The sequence below is a fragment of the Acromyrmex echinatior genome, chromosome 14 (assembly GCF_024713525.1).
Source record: "Acromyrmex echinatior isolate Ae372 chromosome 14, ASM2471352v2, whole genome shotgun sequence".
Classification (NCBI taxonomy): Eukaryota; Metazoa; Arthropoda; class Insecta; order Hymenoptera; family Formicidae; genus Acromyrmex; species Acromyrmex echinatior.
The window spans coordinates 151,788-177,074 of NC_141865.1; the positions used below are offsets into that span (position 1 = coordinate 151,788).

General features: G+C 26.8%; 5 protein-coding genes across 16 annotated transcripts in view; 4 read left to right on the plus strand and 1 right to left on the minus strand.

Moving 5' to 3' along the window:
- The window catches only part of LOC105151944 (Odorant receptor 13a), a 74,701-nt gene that overhangs the window by 19,214 nt on the left and 30,200 nt on the right, over positions 1–25,287 (minus strand). Inside the window, exon 10 of one of the 2 annotated variants that reach the window (XR_015547351.1) lies at positions 14,822–14,906. The exons of the other annotated variant lie outside the window; for it this stretch is intronic. The gene's annotated coding sequence lies outside the window, so the exon portion shown is untranslated. Of the gene's footprint in view, positions 1–14,821; positions 14,907–25,287 lie in introns of those variants that run through there. 2 annotated transcript variants of the gene reach the window in all.
- Positions 50–6,882, plus strand: LOC105152776 (odorant receptor 9a). Of its 6 annotated transcripts, none has more exons than XR_015547353.1 (9): positions 51–2,486; positions 2,557–2,676; positions 2,750–2,867; positions 3,187–3,448; positions 4,362–4,478; positions 5,073–5,163; positions 5,751–5,882; positions 6,562–6,656; positions 6,760–6,882. XR_015547353.1 is itself a non-coding variant. In XM_087413294.1 (9 exons), exons 1-9 carry the CDS (start codon positions 2,343–2,345, stop codon positions 6,816–6,818), a joined length of 1,143 nt encoding a protein of 380 aa, XP_087269420.1. In that variant the 5' UTR covers positions 975–2,342; the 3' UTR covers positions 6,819–6,882. The 6 variants fall into 6 exon arrangements, 5 of the variants coding, with proteins under 5 accessions (XP_087269421.1, XP_087269422.1, XP_087269420.1 ...); XM_087413294.1 differs by having other exon boundaries at positions 975–2,486; positions 5,751–5,887; XM_087413293.1 differs by having other exon boundaries at positions 976–2,486; positions 5,751–5,887; positions 6,562–6,694.
- On the plus strand, positions 7,519–11,293 carry LOC147907296 (uncharacterized). 2 transcript variants are annotated; one of them, XM_087413291.1, is made up of 9 exons: positions 7,519–8,377; positions 8,453–8,572; positions 8,652–8,769; positions 9,106–9,367; positions 9,444–9,560; positions 10,360–10,450; positions 10,546–10,682; positions 10,873–11,005; positions 11,083–11,293. In XM_087413291.1, exons 1-9 carry the CDS (start codon positions 8,234–8,236, stop codon positions 11,131–11,133), a joined length of 1,173 nt encoding a protein of 390 aa, XP_087269417.1. In that variant the 5' UTR covers positions 7,519–8,233; the 3' UTR covers positions 11,134–11,293. The 2 variants fall into 2 exon arrangements, with proteins under 2 accessions (XP_087269417.1, XP_087269418.1); XM_087413292.1 differs by lacking the exon at positions 11,083–11,293 and having other exon boundaries at positions 10,546–10,677; positions 10,873–10,987.
- On the plus strand, positions 12,178–16,211 carry LOC105152778 (odorant receptor 63a-like). 4 transcript variants are annotated; one of them, XM_087413298.1, is made up of 9 exons: positions 12,178–12,728; positions 12,798–12,917; positions 13,007–13,124; positions 13,788–14,049; positions 14,141–14,257; positions 14,794–14,884; positions 14,971–15,107; positions 15,357–15,489; positions 15,563–16,211. In XM_087413298.1, the coding sequence occupies exons 1-9, from the start codon at positions 12,585–12,587 to the stop codon at positions 15,611–15,613; spliced, it is 1,173 nt and encodes a 390-aa protein (XP_087269424.1). In that variant the 5' UTR covers positions 12,178–12,584; the 3' UTR covers positions 15,614–16,211. The 4 variants fall into 4 exon arrangements, with proteins under 4 accessions (XP_087269424.1, XP_087269427.1, XP_087269425.1 ...); XM_087413301.1 differs by having other exon boundaries at positions 12,798–12,856; positions 12,919–13,124; XM_087413299.1 differs by having other exon boundaries at positions 12,178–12,695.
- Positions 16,447–24,745, plus strand: LOC105152779 (uncharacterized). Of its 2 annotated transcripts, XM_087413253.1 has the most exons (18): positions 16,447–17,542; positions 17,605–17,811; positions 18,072–18,191; positions 18,267–18,384; positions 18,683–18,947; positions 19,877–19,999; positions 20,109–20,199; positions 20,303–20,439; positions 20,581–20,713; positions 21,637–21,765; positions 22,005–22,124; positions 22,230–22,347; positions 22,638–22,896; positions 23,050–23,166; positions 23,254–23,344; positions 24,151–24,287; positions 24,417–24,549; positions 24,623–24,745. In XM_087413253.1, the coding sequence occupies exons 1-18, from the start codon at positions 17,531–17,533 to the stop codon at positions 24,671–24,673; spliced, it is 2,361 nt and encodes a 786-aa protein (XP_087269379.1). In that variant the 5' UTR covers positions 16,447–17,530; the 3' UTR covers positions 24,674–24,745. The 2 variants fall into 2 exon arrangements, with proteins under 2 accessions (XP_087269379.1, XP_087269380.1); XM_087413254.1 differs by lacking the exon at positions 24,623–24,745 and having other exon boundaries at positions 24,417–24,570.

Below are 25,287 nucleotides of genomic sequence, written 5' to 3' on the forward strand. Positions count from 1 at the left end.
TTGATATTATTTTAATTTATTTAGCCATATTTCTGTCGAATAAACAATCCACATTATTGCACAACTTACTGTTTGCTGTTAAATCAAATTATTGCTTTTAACCATTTTATAAATAATAATATTTTTTATTTCATAAATATATACAGGGTGTCCTCTTATATAGATAGAATGGAGTTTATATAGATAGAATGGACTAAACTGAATCGAAAAATCGTCTATCATTTTACAATTTTTGCAATAGTTAACAAGATATTAATTATAAAAAGAAATACGATGGCTCGATTCGAATAAATCAAAACATAAAAAGTTGAACAACGAGCCAGATAAATACAAAAGACTATTTAATAATATTAGATTACAAATGTTTTAATTCCAATCGAATCATTTTCAATGTTAAGAAACAAATTTAAACTTACAAAATAATAACATAGAAATATATAAATAACAATATCTGAATATAAAATCATACAGAATAGTCACAAATACTTCTAAAATTTTCCTTCCAAGTGATGTCAAAAATTGCATAACCAAATCAATTCGGACTTAACCATAATGTTATTTTTCGTCTAAGAAAAATTGCCATAACTGCACTTTAGGATGCTCATTCAGCATGATTGTCACAATTGGTGCTTGTTAGAGAAATACAATGATATAGATTTTGATGGAAAATATGGAGAGAAGTTGGATGTTTACGCTGGTCTTCTTAAATACACCTAACGATAAGTATATCCAACGATCGTTTTTCTAAGCAATTATGCAAAGAAAGACAATTTCTTTTATTAGTTTTTACACTCACGAGCGCAGTCAGCTTCGTGATGGCATCACTCATCATACTGTTACTTGATAATATATTGATGTTAAATGTAACAAGAACAAAGCGAATTTACAATCTTTACAATATTATATTTCTTATTTTAATTTTTTAGTTAATTTTCAATCAAGTTTCTACTTAATAAATTTAATAAATTATAATAAATTATAATAATTTGCACGCAATTATATACTTGAGTATATAGTGAAAAAATTGTGTATTTGTGTTGGAAACGCTCCACTCACGTTCTTAATAATAGTTTGTGTTGAATTTTTTAATACATTTGAGTGTTAAATTGACATAAAATAATAAAATTTTGTTATTTAAGGTTTTTTGTTAAAATGATATTCAATATTTATTAGTATTAAAATGACATAATTTTTGTGATGGGTCATCAAAATCAACAAATAACGTAAAAATAAAGTGTTTAAAATGTAAATTCTAAGATAAATGAATAAAATGCATTAATTTAATATATTATAATTGTTCATTTTAATTAATAAAAATATGTTTTCACGATTTGTTTAAAAACTGTGTCGATATTTTTTTTGTATTTATTCTCTTACAATATTTGTGCAATCTTTTCACATATCAATCTTCTGTCAAATTAACTAAAAAATTTGATTGGACCGTTCAGGACTTGCGATGAATGTTTAATGTTCGATACTTTTCCAACAGTGTAAGAAAAGTAGAAAAAATATATAAACTAAAAGTATTTAAAAATTAGCTACAAATTATGCTTCAAATAACTCAAATAACACTATATTATAGGAACAAATAAAATGTTCGAATATAAAAATTTGTAGTGTATTAATATGAATTATCTAGAAAATTATGGCAGAAAATAATCTCTTATCTAATTGAAAATTAAATTATTTAAACTTCCAGTAAAAAGTTTTTACAATAACTTGACAAAATATGAATATGCCACCTTAATAATGTAAAGAATATAGATAAATGGAGATATTACTAAATTACGTTTAAAAATTGTCTAAAATTTAATGTTTTTGGAAAAAAAGAGAAAAGAGAAGAAAAAAGAAAACTTATGGTCATTCTTTTTTTTTTCAAATTCTATTTGCAGCAGCATCAGTATATTTAATATAATGTAAAAATACTAAACTTAATAAAATTAATTACTGCAATATATCGACTATTTTTTATGTTTGAATAAAATAAAACGGTTTTTTTGCGATCTTGCAGCAGTTTGGGTATATCTTGCCATCATTTATCTTATAGTTTTAGGAATTTCACTTGATTTATAAAACGATGAATATACAATGTATAGTCGTAGTTATAGACCTCTTCGAGCACAAAGAGAAATTGTCCGTTGAGAGAAACGCGATTCATTGCTCATAAATATGTGATTGTGTAATACTGTGGAATACACTTCATTGTTTTTTCGTTGTTATTTTTCTTTTTGAAAATCTTTCAAAGGGGAATACGGAAATATTATTTCAAAGAAATAAACTTTGCGATTAGACGTGAATATTCGAGGAGATATCTGATCATTTCGAACGATTACTTTTTCTCAATGTCCTTCTTTGACAGTCGCTACTATTATCTTAACAAAAGGTTTCTGGCCGTAATCGGCCAATGGCCATTTCAGTCGCGACTGGAGGGTAACATGATGTTCGCAATTACATCTTTGTTCATTTATAGTTTGACAGCCTTTGAGGTGTTTAAAGAAATGCACAACAAGGAAACATTAAAATTAGCATTGATAATTCGTTTCTGATTTTTCACAGTTTTGGGGCTTAGCAGCTGGAATAACGGATCTAAGCATCATTATGGAAAATGCTTCGCCATTATTGGTGAATAGTATTATCATTATAAAGCTCGTCAATTGCGTATTTACTAATGACAAAGTTCGTATCTTTCGGTTGTATAAAAAACGAATTGAATCATTCTGTGGTTGTATGTGAATTATTTGTTCTATAGATGAAAGAACTTTTGGAGGACATCGAAAAGACATGGAAGATAAAACATACAGATTCGGAGAAAAAAATATTACAGCATTACGCAGAGAAAAGCAGAACTTTCACGATACGATACGCGAGTAAGTTACCTTTATTTTAAAATTTATTCATTTTTTTCTATCGAATACACATCTGGCAATATATGAGAAATTAATTTTAGTTTTTTATCCTTTCTTTTACTTCGTTTTTATTATATTATTATTTATCCAAGATAATGCTTTTTTCTTTATTTTTTTCGAAATATTTCGAGAGCATTATATAAGAATGTGTTTGCAAATTTTTGTTTAATGTGCAGCCCACATTTTTGTTATTTTTATTAAATAAACTTCATTTTCTTTTTATTAAAATGTTGTAACTTTTGAAACATAAAGAGGAAAAGAAGTGACTTAATATTTCCAGTTGTTTTATATACGACATGGCTTTTCTATTCAACGACATCAATCATGATTAGCGGAATCTATACAATTTTACCGATAAACGAAACGTACACTGTCAAGTTTCTATATCGCATGGACCATGTTCTTGACCTAGACAAATATTTTAAACTATTGATGCTTCATGGATTTATTAGCATATTTTACATAGTTTCTGTACCGATAGCCATCGACACAACGTTTACACTTTACACTCAGCATATCTGCGCGTTGTTCGAATGCTTACGGTAAGTTGCTCTTTCGAAGAAGGTTGTATCAAGATCTCTTTTAAAAAATTTATAGGAAAAAATGAATTCCTGATTCACGTATATTTTTATTCTTGAATGCTATTTACTTTCATTTAAATATAAAATGTTCTCTTCAATTATAAATGTTCATTCGCATTAACAGGGTTGTGTAAGTTAACTTTTTTTTTAACTAAGTTAAGTTAAAATTAACAACTTTGAAAATTTAATTTAGTTAAGATACAAGTTAATTGTAATGAAATTAATTGAATTAAAAATTAAGTTAATAAAAAAAAGTAATTGAAAGTTAAAAGTTAAATTTATTTTTTTTATTTTTTTATTTCATGATTCCAGCGTTTCAGTCTTACAAATAACGGAAATGACAATATATATATTTTATTTAGAAATATATATATTTTATACAATATATATTTTATTTAGAAAATACTCTATATTCTATTTATATGTTTTGTTCATATATACTGTTTACATAGACTGTTATATATACTGTTTGAATATTTTGTTCACATATACTTATTAAATTTAAATAATAAAGCTATTTCGAAATTTTTGTCGAACATCTTTACTGTAGCATTTCTGTCATTTTGATATTACTCGAAAGCATACTGAAGATTTGAAATAAGTTGGCTAAAGATATCATTGAAGAAAAAAATTATGCTAATATAAGCATATTTAGTGTTGAACGAATGCAATTTTAGTCTTTTATTGAAATAAAATTTGTTTTGAACTAAAAATAAAATTTATTTTATTTTACGAATAATTTATTGTTAATCGGAAATTGTTTATTCTTGGCATTTCGCTATTCTAAGCATAAAATATTCTTGGATTAAAGCATTTATGCATTTCTTTAAGAATTTATTTTTTTGTGTGTTACGATTTTATAATTTTTAAGCAGCTATAACATAGAGCGCATACGAGGCTCGGATTTTATATTACTCGAACCAAATATTAAGGATGATGAAGTATATCGTGACATAATTGGCTGCATCAAATCGTATCAACATGCCTTAAAGTTAGTATTAACGTAATTACGTGCATGCGTGCATGTGTGTGTGTGTGTGCAATACCTTCACAGCATATTCTAGAGATAAAGTAAAAATCCTAATAAGAAAATGGATGTGCAAACCCGAGTAATTGACAGAAAAGCAAATCACAGAGAGCTACGCGCAAGAGTAAGTTCTCTTAATATCACTGTGCCGAGGACGCTGAGAGTTGTGCTAGGCTAGCACAACTCAGATATGCAATTTTATAATATTTGAATAACTCATACGAATGTTAGCGTCATTTTTATTTCGAATTATGAAAAATCGTTTTTTAATCATAACTTCTGTTATTGTCATTATTTGAGGATACCATTTTGGCACAATGTTAGCATAACTTAGCACAACTTAGCACAATCATGAAAATTGAAAAAAATTGTAAAATGGAGGGCTGACACTAAAAAATGAATTTAATTTTATTAAGATTAATACATAAAGCTCAATTGAATAGAACAATTTAAAAGATATCAAGGATTAAGAGCAAAAGCTGATTGTTAGTTTGCTAATATTTAATAATCTTGATAAATAGATTAAATTATTTCATTATTTCATTATTTTACATGTAGATTTTCTGACATGTTCTCATCTAACTATGCAACATCATTTCTCTTTCAACTGGGCAATGTAATTATATCCTTGAGCTTCGGCGCGGCAGAGGTAAACATTTGAAATACAGTGAGTGCAAAAAGTATTCGTACAGAGAAAATATTTTTTTAAAAAAACTTTATTTTTAAAAATTAATATTATCCAGCGAGAAATGAATCATCGAATTGATGTCGAATCGATATAAATACAATGATTTCAACATCAATTTGATGTCGATTCGATGTTTAATTGACGATCATTTCTTATTGGATAATTAATAATTTATTCATAAAGAATAAAATAGACTATATGCTTCTTAAAATTATATGTACTAAAAAGATATATATTAATTATACAAAATATATCATCTGAAAAAAAAGCGAAAATTAAAAATTGTATTGTTTGAATGCTCAAAAAGTATTCCTACAGACGAGAAATTTATCTTCTAAAATCAGGAATACATGCAAAACTTGTTTGTTTATGTTATAACAGAATGTATTCATTATATAAAATTGCTAATTAATGTTTATTTTCTACAAATAAGACTTTTTTTATAACAAATTTCCTTGTACAAATACTTTTTGCTCTTACTGTATATGAAAATTTTAAACGATAATTGATTTTATATTTAAAAACGTCTAATAATTGTGTAATTTTAGTTAATAATGGTAGACAATCAACTGGACGAAATTATTAGAATTCTTTTTGCTAATTTAGCGCAATTGATACATATATATTTCCTATGTTTGATTTCTCAAAGATTAATTGATCACAGCAGCGGATTCCAAAACGTAATGTACGCATTTTAATTACATTTGTTAGCTAATAAGCAATCTAAAAAAAAATATCAGGATTGCCATAGAAAATGAATTTCAAAATTTCTTAACTTTTCCAGATAAAAATAGAAAATTTTCTATGAGTAATATAAAATATGTAAATTTTTACATTTAGACAAGAATTGTAGGAAAGCTAGTCTATATTATTAAAAACAACAAAAAAGTTTAGCAGCATATCTGGATGCAAATTCAAGTCGGCAAAAAATAAATTAATTTTGAAAAAAGAATGCAGTTATGACGAAAAAGAGAAATTAAATAAAAATACTGAATAAAATATAAATTTTAATTATTTTATTAAAATCATTTAAAATACACAAATTTTGAACGTATTTGACTATAAACATTAGATATAATATTTAAAAAATTATAACAATTATTCGGAATAGAAGCAGTTCTAGAGAATTGTAAGCAAATTTAGAAATTCCAGACTTTTCCCTGTTTTCTTGGTTTTTCAGATCTGTAGCAACTCTGTATATTATATCAGAAAAGATGCATGTGTAAAATCAGAAAAAATATATTTCAGTTGTTTTATATATTTATTTTTTGTTTTGAACAATTAATTAATTAATAGTCAATGTTGTCATTTTGTAGGCTAAAATTACATAAATGACTAAAGTGTGAAATACATTAACAGTTACAGCTGCGATTGGTATAAGATTTCGAGGAGATCGAAACAGCTCTTGAGATTTACTTTGCTGCGTACTACTAAACCGTGCCAAATAATAGCTGGTAATATGTTTGTAATGTCGATGGAGAATTTTAGCTCGGTATGTTTAAACGTAACATTATTTTGGTAATTATTTAAAATACAATATTATGGTATTATTTTTAGGTCTTAAAAGTATCTTTATCATATTTCACGATGCTTACGTCACTACAATAAGTATCTGAAATACATAACTGAAGGTTTGTGATGAAATTATAAATATATATAGCCTCTGGTGCATCAATATCATTATTGTCCTCATCTATTAAAAAAAAAAAAAAACCATTTAATTTACTATATCAAGTATATAAATTAAAACATTTTGCTAGTACACTATAATTAAAACATTTTTTAAATATTGTCAATTTTGTATTGATATGGATTATTCTTTTTACACAAAATAAAATCGTAATATAAATACTAATTGACATAAATCATCATTTTGTTGTTACAATTATTATGTAAATATAAATATAATTATTAAATAAATAATCATTTAAAACAAATGTGCAAGTTATACAAACTGGATTAAAAAAGTTTTAAGAAAAATATAACATAGGTATATGTATATTTAACTAAATTGTAAATAAATATTTGAATAAAGTAAAGAAATAATTATTACTAGAAATAAAGTTTAATAAAAAATTAGATAGAAATTATATATGTTTAGCGTGGATATCTGTACATAAATTTACTGATAAGTATTATGGTTCTAATTCATTTTTTTTTTAATTTGTTGAAAAATTTTAATGAAAAATATATTAAAAAATGTTTAATACAAAATAATATAAAAAATAAAATGTATTTTAAAAAAGTGGAAATTATTGTATATATGGATATACTGCGTATGTCTGTACACTAATTCATTCTTATTTAATAATCCTAATTCATTCTTTCTTCGATGTGTTAACATTGTAATATCATCAGTTAATTAAATTAAGTTAATATATCATTCAGCTAACAGATCTTTCGCGACAAATGACATAAGTAAACAACAAATCGTATATAGTTACAAATATATTTAAAATAATAAAAGTGAAAAGATTATTTAAAATTATTCAAAGTTTGTTGGTAATTTATAATTTACATAATACGATAGTATCTTGAAAAATATATATTTTAGAACTGTGAACAATATCTTTTTTAAAAATAGCGCTTCAGATAAACTCCATAGAACTCCATAGAACTAATTCCTGCAATATACTGACTGGATCTTTTTGGATTTAAATAAAGTAAGACAGTTTCATTTTTGTGATTTTGCAATTTGTATGCAGATTACTACCATTTATCTTATAGTTTTAGGAATTTTACTCGATTTATAAAGGATATACAATGTGCAGTCGCAGTTATAGATCTTTTCAGTCACAAAAAGAGTTCATTGAGAGACGGATTACTCATAAATATGTGATTAGAGTACTGCGGGATATATCTCATTGTTTTGTCGTAGGGCTATATTTTTCTTTTTGAAAATATTTTCAAAGAAATACGGAAGTATTATTTAGTTTATATCAAGGATATAAACTCTGCGACAATCGTGAATATTCGACAAGATATCTGAACGATTTCGAACGATAATATTTTGATTTCTCAGTACTGCAATATGTCTTTCTTTGACAATCACTATTATTACCTCAACAAAAGGTTTATGATCATAATCGGCCAGTGGCCATTTCAGTCGCGACTGGAGGGTAACATGATGTTTGCTACAGCATTTTTGTTCATTCTCAGTTTGATAGCCTTTGAGGTGTTTGAAGAAATATAAAGAAAGGATATATTAAAATTGATGTACATTTGATGATACGTTTCTCATTTTCAACAGACTTGGGGCTTAGTAGCTGGGATAACGGATCTGAATATCATCATGGAAAACGCTTCGCCTTTACTAGTGGATTGTTTCATGATGCTGAAGCTGATGAATTGTGTGTTAACTAATAACAAAGTTTGTATTCTTACATTCTGCCATGTATAAATTAATCGTAATGTGATTATATACCGAATAATTTTTTCGAGCTGTGCAGATTAAAGAGCTTCTGAAGGATGTTGAAGAAACGTGGAAAATAAAACATACGGGCCAGGAGAAAGAGATATTACAGCATCACGCGAAGAAAAGCAAAATCTTCACCATACGATACGCAAGTAAGTTGTCTTTATTATACGATACACGCACAATATACTCATTTCTTTTTTTCAGATAAATACTGCACATCTAGTAAGATATGAAACACTGATATTACCTTTTTATTCCTTCTTTTGATCTGTTCTTATTATATTATTAGTATTGCCCAAAATTTTTTCTTCTTCCTTTTCTTCGAAAGTATATAAGTTGGAATATTTGTAATTTTCTACTCTAAATACTACCTTTTTATTGTACATACATACATATATATATACATGTTAAATAAACTGCATTCTTTTCCTGTAAAAATATCATGACTTTTTGAGCAATGTAAAGGAGACGGAGTAACATTTCAGTTATTTTTTACGCTGTGTGGCTGTTCTACACTCTGACACCAGTTGTTATTAGCGGGATGTACAAGATTTTACCGACGAACAAAACGTATAACATTAGGTTTCTATATCGATTGGAACATGTTCTTGATATGGACAAATATTTCAACATAATGATGCTTCATGGATTTATTAGCATATTTTACATAGTTTCTGTACCGATAGCTCTCGACACAACGTATACACTTTGCATTCAACACATTTGTGCGTTGTTTGAATGCTTACGGTAAGTTGCCGTCACGAATAAACTGCGTCGAGATCTCTTTTTATAAAAATGGTAATATAATAATTTTATTAAGTAGTTATAACATAGAGCGCATACAAGGCTCGGATTTTGTTTTTCTTCAGCCAAACATTGAGGATGACGAATCATATCATCACATAATTGACTGTATCAAATCCTACAAACATGTTTTAAAGTTAGTATTAATGCAGGCTTTAATGTGCGTGTACACACACACACACACACACACACACACACACACACACACACACACACACACACACACACACACGCACACACGCACGCACGCACGCACGCACGCGCACACACACACACACACACACACACACACCAACATATATACTATGGCTGCTTTTCTTTTAGGAGACACACAGTCGACACACTTGACACAAATCGATATATGTCGCTTTCCATTTATAATTTTATTCAAACTGAATCGACACACTTCGCTAGGAAGGAGAGTCAAAGTGTGTTAAATGCGATTTTGATAAATTTAACGATATTAGAAAGTATACGCAAACCACTTCCTATCATTTTGTTCAGTTCTTTGACCATCTTTGATTAAAATTTTTTAAAAGATTAGATATTAAAAATTCGCCCACACATTGCGCATATTGCGTTCCATTTAAATGTGTCAATTTGTGTCTCTTAAAAGAAAAGTAGCCTATATAGATACATATAAATACATATACGAAGTGTGTAAGTATTTTACAAAATTTTGTAAATTCTATCATACTGTGTGTGTGCAAGAGGTGTGTGTGTGTGTATGTGTGTGTGTACATATTATGCCCACACACGCACTCACACATCTTGCACAGTATAATAAAACTTACAAAATATTTGTAAAATATCTAATTTTCAAATTCATGTTAATTTATATGTGTTAAATTTTGTATTAAATTTAATCACCCCCCTACAGATTATATTACATTTTGTTAAATAAACTGAATTATTTTTAATTATTTTACATGTAGACTTTCCGATGTGTTATCATCTAGCTACTCAATAGCATTTCTCTTTCTATTAGGAAATGTAATTATATCCTTAAGCTTCGGTTCAGCTGAGGTAAACTTTCAAGATACATGTATGGTAGCCTTAAATGTATATGTGATAATTAATTTCTAATTTGAAAAATGTCTAATAAAATTATGCAATTTAAGCTGATATTAGTAGACAAGCAACCGGACGAAATTATCAGAGTTCTCTCTGGTAATTTAGTGCAAATGCTACACATATATTTTCTGAGTTTGATTTCGCAAAAACTGATTGATCACAGCAGCGAACTTCAAAATGTAATGTACGCAATTCGATTATATTTGTTAGCAAATAATATTTAAATAATCTAAAAATATATTAAATACACAAAGAAAATATGTAAAATAAAAGAAAATTTATTTTAGTTGTTTACATAGTTTAATGATCAATATTGTCGTTTGGTAGGCTAACAAAAATTATATAAAAAAATTAAGTAGTGAAAACATTAATAGTTACAGCTGCAATTGGTATGAGATTTCAACGAGATCGAAAGATCTTTTGAGATTTACATTATTGCGTGCTACTAAGCCGTGCCAAATAAAAGCTGGTAAGCTGTTCATAATGTCGATGGAAAACTTTAGTTCGGTATGTGCAAACGTAATATTATTTTATTGATTATTTAAATTTTTTAAAACACAACATTATTGCGATATTATTTTTAGGTTGTACAAACATCCTTATCGTACTTTATGCTGCTTATATCACTACGATAAAAATCGTAACTGGATGTTTATAATAGCAATATCAATTTAGCTTTTAAAATTATATCAATATTATTTAATATTCTAGTATCACATGCTATACCAAATTGTATGAGACATATAAGTTCAGATTTTTCTATTGCACTATAAAAATATATTTTTAAAGAATTTATCAATTTTGCATAAGTATTGATTAATTATTTCTTTTACACGAAATTTTGCGCACAGTTGTAATAAAAATTTTACCATCATAATTATTAATTAAGCAATTATAATTACTAGATTATATACATATATATATGTATAATCATATAGAAAAATCATATAAAATATATTGTACAAGATAAAAAAATACACATAATTTTGCAAGTTTGTTTACTAGATTGTACAACATATATTTATCTTTTGTGTTCAGTTCAATCTTTAAAAATTAATTTAGAAAATACCAACAACAGTAAAATAAAATACATATAAAGCAAGTTTATAATTATTACAAAAAGTGAAATGTATTTAATAAATAGAAGAACTACGTTACATATGTGTAATTATAAGCTTATTCTTATTTAGTAATTATTTTTATTTTTTCGTTAAACCACTTTGATAAAAGTTCATATCATCTGTTGGTATGTATCGGATCATTTATCTAAATAATATAAACAGATAAGGCACATTTTACCATATACAATTAAGTATGTATCAGGAAAATGGAAATAAAAAAATTCGTCTTTAAAATTTATAGGTCTATATAGAAACTATAGACTTTAAATAATACACAATTCTCTTTTTTCTTAGATTTTTGATGAATAACATGTATTTGAATTGAAGAATTTATTTCAGAAAATAACTTGTGAAAGATCACATTTATAATAGTTTGTTCTAATAACCAAACTTTGACAATATTATAAGAAAAAAAAAAGAATATTTTCCAATGTTTGAGAAAACGGCTAATATATTTTCTATTTCAACTTATAAAAGAGCTATAATTCAGCTCAATTAGTAGAATCATTCTACATATTTAATTGATTAAATTACATGTAAAAATATTATACGTCGAAGAACTAATTTCTTCGATATCGATTAGCTTCAAACAAGTGTCAAGTATGAAAAGTAAATTGTTTCATTGTTGATCACATGAATCACATGTTTCGTACTACTCTTTATCTTATAGTTTTACTTGATTTATAACGCAAAAGGTATAGAATGTCTGTCTGCAGATATATTTCATCAGTTACAAAGGGTTTCGTTAAGAAAAATATGACTCATTATTTATAAATATGTAATGCATTGTTACGCAAAATTGTGGAGTATTATCTGAGTGTAGTTTTTTTACGTTGCACTCCGTTTCTTTTAGAAACCAACCGTTTCCAAGGGAATACAGAATAAGTTCTGCGATTAGGTGTGAATATTCGACGAGATATGTGATTGTCTCGTAGAGTATCCTTTTATTAGCTTGCTATAACAAAATGTCTTTGTACGACAATCACTTCTATCATCTCAACAAAACGTTTCTATGCATTATCGGTCAGTGGCCATTTCAATCGCGACTGAAGAACAACGTGATGTTCATCTTTACGGTGTTTTTCATTTTTAGTTTGGCAACCTTAGAGGTGGTTAAAGATACGTATGACAACAAACGTTAGAATCGAAACTAATGGTCTATTTTTCATATTCTACAGCTTTGGGGCTTGATAGCTGGAATAGGAGATTTGAGCATTATTATGGAGAATACTTCGCCGTTATTAGTGTGTACCTTCATCATTACGAAATTAGTCAACAGTATCAATAATAATTATAAAGTTCGTACGTTATGTTTTTGATGCGCATCAAGTTAATCAACTTATTTTTTTTTAATAATTGTAATCCGCACGATTTCTTCGAGCTACAGATAAAAGAGCTTCTAGAGCATATTGAAGAGACTTGGAAAGTAATACACGAGGGACCAGAGAATAAAATATTACTGTATTATGCGGAGGAAAACAAAAGCTTTACAATACGATACGCAAGTGAGTTGCCTTCATTTTATAACAATAAAAAATTTGTGTTACAGCCTTAACCCTCCATCTGCAATCATATTTTTATTCCCTTTGTTTGTTCAAGTTCTTTTACTCTTCTAGACTTTCCAAAAATGTGGAAAATTTAGAGTTACTTTACTTTTAGTATCTCTATTAAAAATTATCAAATTTTTAACAATGTATTTTAGAAAAGGAACCCGAACTTTGCTCTCTTTTTTTTCTCGAATAAATTTGAGAGTGAAATTTCTCAAATTTCACTTGTGTCAAGGACTCAGATTGCAAACGGAAGGTTACAATATCAAAAGATCTAGCAGTACATAAAAAAATCATTGCTTCTTGACGTTGCTTGAATCTATTCTTAGCAAATTATTTATATAAAGAATCTTTTAACAGATTAAAAAATGTTTTTTGTTTTCAAAATTAGATTTGAATTTTCAATGAATTTTTATATAAATCTATCTTTTTTTTATTTCAATATTATTAGGTGTTGGAATTAATTCGTAGCGTTTTTTAATGAAAGAATTATTTATTTCACATGAGCATTAAAAAATACATTAATGAAAGTACTTCCCATCACTTGTAAAACGCTACGAATTAATTCCAACACCTAATATAACTTTTAAAACAATATGAAGAAAAAAAAACTTATTGCAGTCGGTCTTTATGCAATGTGGCTTTTCTATACTACTCCACCGATCATTGTTAGTGGGATATACACGCTTTTACCGACGAACGAAACATACTCGGCCAGGTTTCTATATCGCCTGGAACATGTTCTTGATATGGACAAATATTACAACCTGTTGATGCTTCACGGGTTTATCAGTGTATTCTACATAGTCTCTGTGCCGATAGCTGTCGACAATCTATTCACACTGTACATTCAGCATGTTTGCGCGTTGTTCAGATGTGTAAAGTAAGTCATTTAAGAAAACAAAGCGGTAGTTTTGAAAGAATCTTTAAACATGACTATATTTCGGACAAAAATTATACTTTTTATCAAACAGATATAACATAGAGCAAATACGAAGCTCAGAGTTTACACTGCTCAATCCAGACATTGCAGATGATAAAGCATACCATAGCATAGTCAGCTGCATTAAATTGTACAAACGTATCATAAAGTAAGTCAGCTTCTTTTAGATACATTTGTGCAAAAATAAAAATTGGATAAAATATTAATTCATTATTCATGAAATAATATGATGTAATTTTTTTATGTAACGTACTTATGGCAATTTAATTAAATTTTCAATTGTATATTACGTAAAGTAATTTTATATTAAATTTTATGTAGTTTAATTAATTATTTTAAAATGTCTATTAGTAATAAGGCTTATAAAATTTAAAAAACAATAAAGAAAAAGAGCTCTCTCTCTCTCTCTCTCTCTCTCTCTCTCTCTCTCTCTTTCTACGAGCCAAAAATTATTTTATAAATGATCTGATCTCGATCGAAACTGTTTGTTTATTGCTAGCACATTGTATTAAATTAACTAAAGAATTGTTTTTTTTTTTACTTATGTTCAAACTTCTATATTAACGATGTTTAATTTTATAAAATAATTTTTGGCTCGTAGTTCTTTTTCTTTATTGTTTTTTAATTATTTTAGACTTATTCAAATAGACTAATATAATATTTGTTTCATCATTTTATGCAAAGGTTTTCTGATTTGCTTTCATCTACTTACGCAACATCTTTCTTAATTATGCTGGGAAATGTAGTTATTTGCTTGAGCTTTGGCACGGCGGAGGTAAATCTTTTTCAAGATGAATCTGAAATGTTTAAATAATATAATTGTATTATTTAGAAAATATCTAATAAAATATATTATTTAAGTTGATAATGGTGGATAATCAATTTGACGAAATTATCAGAATTCTCGCCGCTAATGCAGCACAATTGCTACACATATATTATCTGAGTTTAACGTCTCAACGATTGATCGATTACAGTAACGAACTCCAAAATGTGATGTAAGTATTTGTTTGCCAACAATATTGCCAACAATTTTTGCACTAATTTTTAAAAGATTTACATATATTAAATCGAAAAGAAGATGAATAAAATCAAATACCTCTGGCAATAATATATTTCATCATTTGTTTGTCTTAAATATATATGTATAATATTTAACGTTTAGAACGCTTTTTAAAAGTTAATGTCATATTTCATAAACAATGAGAAGTGTATGAAAAAAATTAATGTATCCAATTCATTATCAGTTATAGCTGCTACTGGTACACGATTTCATTGAGATCTAGACATCTCCTGAGATTCACATTAATGCGTGCAACTAAACCGTGCCAAATAAAAGCTGGTAATATATTTGTAATGTCATTGGAAACTTTTAGCAAGGTATGTACGAAAACGTAATATTACTTTGATGATAGTTCGATCAAACAAAACGTCTTTATGATATTATTTTCAGCTTTTAAAAATGACCATGTCTTATTTTACAATGCTCACGTCAGTCCAATAACAATATAATGGTTCGCGTATAATGATTTACGTTCGAAGAATTAAAACTATATTAAATAAATAAACTAACAATTATCATATGTGTAATATGACAATTGCTATCTTATTTATTTAACATATCAAATATAACAACTAAAGCATTTTTCTTGTGCACTAATCGAATGTGTTCTTAAAAAAGCTTTTTAATATTGTATAAGTTACTATTTCTTTACAAAATTATATGTGATAAATAATAAATATATATACATATGTATCATTATATTATTTTTTTTGTAATTAAAATTATTAATAATTTAATTATTAATTTTAATCGTCAAACTTATTTAATTGAATATAATATATAATGTTTATTTTTTAAAACTAACTAGGATACATATTAACCATCACGAATTAACTAAAATATTCTGGCATTAAAAACAATACTTTTATTGTTAAAATTATATATTTATATTATATATTTGTATTGTTTAATACAATATCCGTGCCGGCAGACACCATAATATTGATTTTAGATTTGATGTGTTTTTTTTGTTGTGTTGATTTTTTTATTTCAAACCTAATTATAAATTGATACTGTTAAATAAATATAGAATCATAAATTGCTAATTTTATGTTATTAATTTGGAAAAGAATTACTTAAGGAAATATCTCACGAAATACTCCCCTTCCCTCTTAAGTCGTACGTTTGTTACTATGAATAAATATAAGTATTAATTATATATACTACCAGCGTTCGATTACTTATAATTCCTGATCTCTAAGGTTAAATAACTGTTCCTCGCTCTCTAAAAATTCTTCTATACAAACTCTAACGTTTATAAGCTGGCTTTTAATATAGCAAGGATTTATCGCATCTATAACATTACAACTTAAATTTTAGCCAAGATTGAGTTTTGGTTCATAAAATCCTTGACAGAGTTAATAACAATAATATAATCATATGCAATAGTCATCCGTGTGTAAATAAACCGTTTTCAGATCATGCAGCATTTATGTCTTATACGTTTTCACTTCTATAACAATATGCGATGATCACTATTCTTATACTAATGACATAGATTCTACGAATCTGCTACAAGCTGTTATCATACACTTTGACACTAACTTGTCTATCGCAGATAATTATGATATAAAAACTAATTCATAATTAGCTTTATAAAATATTGCAAATCGATGATAATGTGTGATACATATATAATATATACATATATAAATATATCATTTACGAAGTTTTTCATTCATTTTATGTATGTGCGTTACTGCACATAAATGTAACGATGCATCTAAGTTGTTAATTATTTTTCGAATCAATTTTTTTGTTAAAGTTAATCTTTCCCTCTAAAAAATAATAATCTGCACGATTATGTATTCTTACATGTATAATAGGCAATAAATGTAAACTTCTGAATTATAAAAAATTACTTGTGGCAGTATTGAGATACATTTGTTCTTGATATTTTTGGTTCTTTTATTTCTGTTAGGTATGATTTATATTAATTATTTTATTAAATAATAATTATGTTAATAAAGATATAATTTATTCTTAAATTACGATTATAACTAGAGACTTATATCTTATGCGCGTTAATTATGTTAACAAAATAATGTATAAAATAACATTTTTGCTATATCTTTGTAAACCAAACTGTTTTAAAAGAGCTGCCAAGAAACATTTTCAAGCCAACGTCCATTATTGACTTCTACGAACAAAAACATAATTCGAAGAAACATGTGGCGGATACAATACTATTCATGATGTGCGTTAACTTTACAATATTTCGATATTGACCAAGTTCTTATTACAAGGTATAAGACGACTATAAGATGCATCAGCATAAAATCAATCATAAACATGTATCTTTCTAAGATAAGTGTTTGATCGTCTAAGTCTTTTATCATTCTAGTGGAACAATCAGTCATGTCAATATCGGTAATTTCTCGTAACTCACTATATCTATTACGCTCTTTCTTTCTAAGAGAATTTTTTATTAGACTGAAAATTGTAAGAGGCGATACCAACGATGCAGTAGTCCAAATCGAGTGTTGAAGATGGATACGTCGAATGATATCTTTCAGTCCCGGTTATATAGAATCAATCGTATGTTACTTTCGTTGCTAGGACAATGGCCCTTCCAAAAAAACAGACGGATTATTTTTGTAATAATATCCCTTATTGGTGTAACGCAAGCCATCGCCCAGGTACATTTCCTACATTGCGATTCTTATAATTAATCATCTACCAATCCATCTCTGTTTTTGAGAAGATTTTTTTTCTTCTTATAATGATATCAAAGATTAAAAAATGAGAAATATGTAAAAATATATAAATATTAGAAATTTAAAATTAAAAATGTATGAAATTATCAGTAAAATTATAGGTGAATCGATTATATGTCTTTATATTTTGCGAAACTAATTTTTATTTCAATCTCTTCATTAAACAAAGTATTGGATTCAAGGTACTCGCTTTAGTGACGTTACATGGCGATTTTGATGCAATTATCGAGTGTATACCACCGCTTATAATAGACTTCGTGTGCATCACTAAGCTAGTGAATTTAACATGCAATATAGAGAAAGTATGTAGAAGATCATAGTATCATCATTAAGTACGAGATTACATTTGTAAAAAAAAATGGAATTTTAAGTTGTAGATCAAAATACTTCTTATACATATACAAAGAGATTGGCGATCATGGACTATCAAAAGTGAATTTGAAATTTTGCATAAATTTACAGAGAGTGGAAGAATCATTACCATCGCCTATGCCGGTAAGAAAATGAAATAACGACTATTATATTATATTATATTATATATTAAAACTAATCTCGATCATAAAAACAATTTTAGTTAATAATTACATTAACAACAATTAAAATTTTATGTTTGCATGATGTATGATAGCCACACAATAAGATACTTATTAAAAATTAGTATATACTCCAAAATAATTTATTTAATGAAAAAAGTAATTAAATCGTATTTATTTTTAAAAATATTTCCATATACTGAACAGTATTACCAAATACATAAATATGCAACTTCTTTTAAAGTATTGTCTGATTTTAGGTGGTATGTATGCTTTTGGCAGCCTTTTTCCGTTTCTCGCGATAATTCCGAAAATAATCGGCAAAAACGTAACTTCCGAATATTCGACGCGGCCAGTGGGATTTCCATATCATGTGGAATACTACGTAGATCTCGAAAAATACTACTATCCTATACTGATTCATAATTACTTAACTACTGCCATTCGTCTTACTACCCTAGTTGCTACGGATACCTTCGTGACTATTCTCGTGCAACATTGTTGCGCATTGTTTTCAGTTGTCAGGTATTTTAACTTATTGTTAGTACACCCGATTATTTTCCAGTCCTTTACTACACATAATGGATCTTTTGTGTCATAGATTAATTTTCATTATTTTAACAATATAAAAAAATCTTTAAGTGATTTTTACATATACCTTAATATCTTTAAAAAGCATTTATTTCTAAGGTTATATATTTTAAAAAATTATATATATAAAATATATATATACATATATATATATATATAAAGTATATATATATATATATATATATATATATTGTATGTATAAAATATTATAATTAATTACTTGATACTTCTAGTTAAAAAAAAATTTGCAGGACATAACTATGTTTATAAAGAGTTAACGACTTGAATAATCGCCAATAAATTAATTTAACGAAGAGCTGGAAAGAATTGTAAAATGTTAAATGGGATGAGTTGTAGCTTATTTGAAGTTGCCTGTACTAACACTGTAAAAGCTTGTATGTATGGATATTTGATTATGAGAAAATTATATTGTTTTTTTGTTCTGACAAAATGGCGGTGCTAATTTCACAGACATAATAAAGCGGCGTAATTGAATGATTATATTTTTTCTTATCCGGTCAACGAGAGTTTGAATCTCCGTAGTGTTAATTTTTTAATGTAATAATTACATTTTATAATGTAATTTATTTTTCTTACACTGTTTTAAATAAAAATACTAATAACTGCACTTTTTGTTACATGTAACAATAAATAACAAGATTTCTTGAAGTTTTAATTATTTATACGTTGCCATCTAATTTTGTGGATAAAAATTAAAGTAAAAACATTTAAAACCTTTTTACAGTGCTAGTACAGTACATGCAACTTCCTCTTTCGAATGAGATATGGCTCATCCCATTTAGCATTTTACAATTTTTGCCATCTCATTGTAAAAAACTCGAATGTTTTATTTTGTTTCATAGATATCGATTAGAGTATATACGAAAGTCGATCGAGCAAGATAAAGAACTTGCTTTGCTCGAAGAAGATGATAAGTTTTACAAAAACTTCATATATTGTATACAAAAACACAAAGACGTTTTACGGTTAGTGTATACTTCTGCATAATTACAAGAAATATAGGATTTTTTTTATTTATGTATTTTAAAGAAAGAGTTAATAAAACATAATTATTAAACTCTTTCATTAAACAAGATTCGCGAGGTGCTTGGATGCTATTTATACAAAAGCTTTTTTCTTCGAAGTCGGTTTGATCATATTGGCGATGAGTATGTCGGCTCTACAGGTTTGTGTTTGACACATCATGATAACATTAAATATTTTTAAAAATATCAATATATATTATAATAATGTGATAACATATATTGTACAATTTTCTAAATATTTAGGCAACTAGTAGGACTATCAATCCACATCTTGCAATCCGGCATGCCTCATACATCATTGCTCAATTACTGCATTTATATATCGTGTGCTGGTTAGGGCAACAAGTAATCGATCATAGCGATCACGTGTACACATCGACGTAAGTGGAAGCCTATACTTAGTTACTAGCTAATAAACTTAATATATATCGTGCAAATATTCTGTACAAAACAAAATAGTTCCTCTAAATATTTTCTATTTGTGATATATATATGTATAATGAGAAAATTTTTTATATAAGTTACCGAGGTGAATGGTATGAATCATCGCTCAAATCCAGAAAGCTCTTGAATATGATAATGCTGAGAAGTACTTCACCTTGTACGTTGACTGTTGGAAAAATCATGATTCTTTCTTTTCCGAGTTTCAGCGCGGTAAAACATAATTTTCTTTGATCGTGTTCATAGACGGTTCTTATATTTAAGCAGTTTTAAGTATAATCTTTTTTTAAGATGTCACAAGCCAATTATAAAGGCATATTAACATCTTAAAATACAGTTTTGAATTAAGAACGGACTATGAATACTTTTATATGATGTTTTTTTTAATTAATATTTTTGAAAAATTTGTATATTTTTTGTATATTTTTTTAGGTCGTACGTGCATCCGCTTCGTATTTCACAGTTTTACGTACTGTAATTTAAAATTTTCGAAATTTTTCTTCTAAAAAATATAAAATTATTAATAATACAAAACAATATATAATAAATATAAAATTTATTATTAATTAACAGCAAATCATCTATATTTCTAAGAAACAATTAAATGCGAAAATATACTTATACTTGTACTTCATCTTTTTGATAAACCATCTTTGTTTTATTTATCTTTAATAAAACATAAGTATAAAAAATCCTCGACAATAGTAATATACAATACAATAGACCTTTAATAAGCTTATACTCCGTAAGACTGTTATTTTCTAATGCAGTCGATTTTGCAACTACTTTTTCTCATAATAGTTTGATATTAAATCCATTTATGAATAAAATTTTTATACCTGTTTTATTGAATCCACTAAGAAAATATTTTATGGTTGTTCCTCTTTTCTATAATTACGCAATTTCTATAAGATAATCTTGCGACTTTACACTGTGCAGTTTTGCTTTTTGCAGCAAAACACGTTATCAAATATATTCACAATATATTTTAGATTTCACGATAATCCAACATTAAACAGAATTCTTAATGAGAGACCGACACGATCTATATCTTGCTTGGTGACTGAATTTCGCTTCTATAATAATAACGACAGGAAGTAAAAGATAGAATGGGTGATATTGATCAGTTCTTTCAGAATTCGCATTATAACATCATTCGACTACTACTAAATATCAGTGGTCTATGGCCTTTTCATACGCGAAGTAGACGTTACACGATATATACCATTTTGATGCTGATATTTGGATCCGGATTTATATTCGAGGTGAGTTGAAAATAAACGCGTATTTTAAAAGAGTACTGTATAGATGTATTATTGCAATTTTTTATTGCGCTATCTTTCAAAAAATTTGAAAAATTAAATATCTTTATGCCTTATTTATATTGTTTCATCAAATATAAAATTGACATAATTAAATTAAATATAAATATAAATTATAATTGAATTCAATTAAAATTATTTGTTATATGACATGTGCGTAATAAAATCAACGAAAATTGTAGCTGGCAGGTATAATTGAGATCAGACACAATTTCTTCGAGGTGATCGATAATTTACCGTTATTATTTTTCGCTATATTGATCATAAGCAAAATATTATGTGCGGTACGTACATTACCAAAGGTGCGTAAATAAAAATGTTTGTATAAAAATTAAAAAATAATAACAATAAGTTCGGCAAATAATAAAAAATTATATTTCATATTTAAATCTTTTTACGAGAAATAGATAAAAATACTTCTACTAAAGATGCAAGAATACTGCCTTTCCCCAAAGTCGGACGAAGAAACTAAGATACAGAATTTTCATGCACAGCATGGGCGAAAGTTAGGCTACGCTTATACGGGTGTGTGTGATTTTAATATTATTATAGGGTACAATAATATACTGCAACAAAATTAAATTTTTTCATATTACATTTCTTAAGTCATTTTGAAAAATACTCAGCATATTATAGTATCTTTAAATATGCAAATATTTTAACTTTGAAAATTTAAAAAATATCTAGTAATTTATAAAATAATATCTAACAAGGAACATAATCAACGATCCTCGGAGAGTTGGTTGTGTTCTCTAAAGTACTATAATCTTTTTGACAATAATATAGTAAATCACGAAAATTTGTGTGCAAATTAGGTTTTTTACTAGGCCATAGTGTCCTTTATTTGTTTGCAACATTACTGTCGAGAGTTTTGCACGTGGAATCCGAGGAAGCTGATGAAACAAATAACGTACAAAGAGGACTACCTTTTCGCATTAATTCCATGATTGATTTGGACACGTATTACGTACATTGTAGTATATGCGAGTTTATGTACATGTTTTTACTAACTGTAATCGATGTTCTGTATTTAACAGTGGTTGAATATTGCTGTGGTTTGTTCGCAGCTTTGAGGTGAGCCTAATAAGTGATTTAAGTATACAATTCTATAATGATTCAAATACACAAATTCTGTAATATTTGAATTCAACGCAAATAATTAGACAATTTATTTGTTGTGGTGATACGTATTTTAAAAATTGTAGTTTCTAAAAATTTTGAGTTTAGATATCGATTGGAAACCGCATTAGTTTTTGAAAACGAAAAATTGACAATAATGTTCACAAAAGATAAATCTTATGCGAATATCGTGTATAGTATTCGCAGACACACAGAAGCATTGCAGTGAGTATGCATTAAGACGTTTTATATTTCATCTTTGTATAAGCAAGAATAATAAATGGAAAAATATATTTCTACATATTATATTAGATTTATTGCTATAGTGGAATCAATATATAGCTTACCTCTTTTTATACAAATTGCATTGACTGTACTTCTCTTAAGTCTCCTAGGATATCAGGTACACATAATAAAAATTCTCTTATAACTAATAACAGTTCTAGAATATGCTTCCATCATCACACACACATAAATTATTTAACAAAATATTGAGTAAAATTAACTAACTTAATTAAAAAAATTAAACATCACTAAAAGAATTTCTAATAAATAAAAAACTTAAAGAGAGCGATAAAATGGAAGCGAAATAAAAAGTGCACAAAAGTAAAAATATTGCTAGACAATCAATTTAATTAAAGAATTTAATTAAAAATCTCAAACACTAACATTACTTTGAATTTAAGCGATGCTTAAAACTATTTCTATCTCTTCCTTTCTCTCGATTTTAAAAAGAAAAAGTGAGAATTTTAAGCTTAAAATAATGATACAATCGGAGTAATACCTTAAGTGAACGTTTTTACTTATTCAAACCTCACTGACTTAAACAATAAATAATAAAAAACATTTTAATTAAATCTTACAATCAATACAAAGTACATAAACAAGATACAATCCAAATGCGAAGTGAGACACTGACGTACATATACGCTTTGATTATTTTCTTGGACAGGATATTTCGCATCAAATTGAAATAAATTAATTTTTTATTATGTATTGTCTGCGTCACTGAGGGTGAGTTGAATAGCCGAAACAGTTTATATATGTATAATTAAATTTTTTAATTAAATTAACGTTGTCTAACGATGTTTTTATTTTTACGCGCTTACTTTTTACCGCACTTAGTTCCATAGTCATCTCTTTGAGAGTATTTTTATGTTTTAATTTAACTAAATTAACTATACTTACTTACGTACGTTTGATTAACAGATAATAAACAACATGGAAAATATTGGCGGGGGTATAAATAATTATGTTTATTTAAATGGACTTTTGCTTAATGTATTGTTCGAAAATTGGCAGGGTCAGAAAATTGTAGATTCCAGTGAGAAAGTGTTTAAATCAGCGTACGTTTTGTACAATAATAAAGTAACACATTATAAATGTGTCATATTAATTGATAAAAAAATGTTATGAGATAGCAAGCAGATAAATACCTAATATAATTTCTAATAGATTTCTTGCAAAATTTACAGATATAATACAAAGTGGTACAATATGCCAGTAACGGCAAGAAAACTTCTTATAATGATAATGATGAGAAGTGAAAAACCATCAGCACTCAAAGTGGGCAAAATTATTGTATTGTCATATGTAACTTTTAATGCGGTAAGTGTAATAATTTTATAGCATGTATACGTTCAATGATTCTATAAAAACAAAATTTTTAATTTTGTTTAAGGTGTTACGTTTGTCATCATCATATTTTATGTTATTACGGTCTCTGCAATAACAGTTTTAAACGTAATTAATGATATTTACGTATTATTATTCATTAAATTCTATCTCTATTAAAAGACAAAAATGAGAATGTTTAAGAACGTACATTTGTAAAACTAGTGTTTCTTTCCTTTCATAATGTTTTTCATACAAAATTAAAAGGGCATATACACTTAGACAGAACAAGGCCTAATTTTACGAATTTTTTGTGGAAAAACGGATAGAGAGAGAGAAGTCGTGTTTACTCCATTGTAAAGATCATATCTATTTACTATTAAAATTTTATTTTATTAAAAATAATATAAAATGAAATCACTATTCAAATTTTCATATACGTTATGTTTTATAAAACAGAGTTTACGATAACCATTACTGCTCGCATAAGATTCATTTAAAAGCAAAGTGACACAAGTTTTATAAAATTAAAACATCCTGTGCTTGACGCAGACGTATGACATCGCTACCGATTAATATACTTTAATTAAAATAAATATTAAATAAAAAGAAACTTAAACAAATTTCTTTTTATTAATATTTACTTTATCAATTTATTATTCTATTAATATAACTTGAGAATAATACACACATGACAAAAAATCATTAGATAGTATTTATATGTAATTAAAA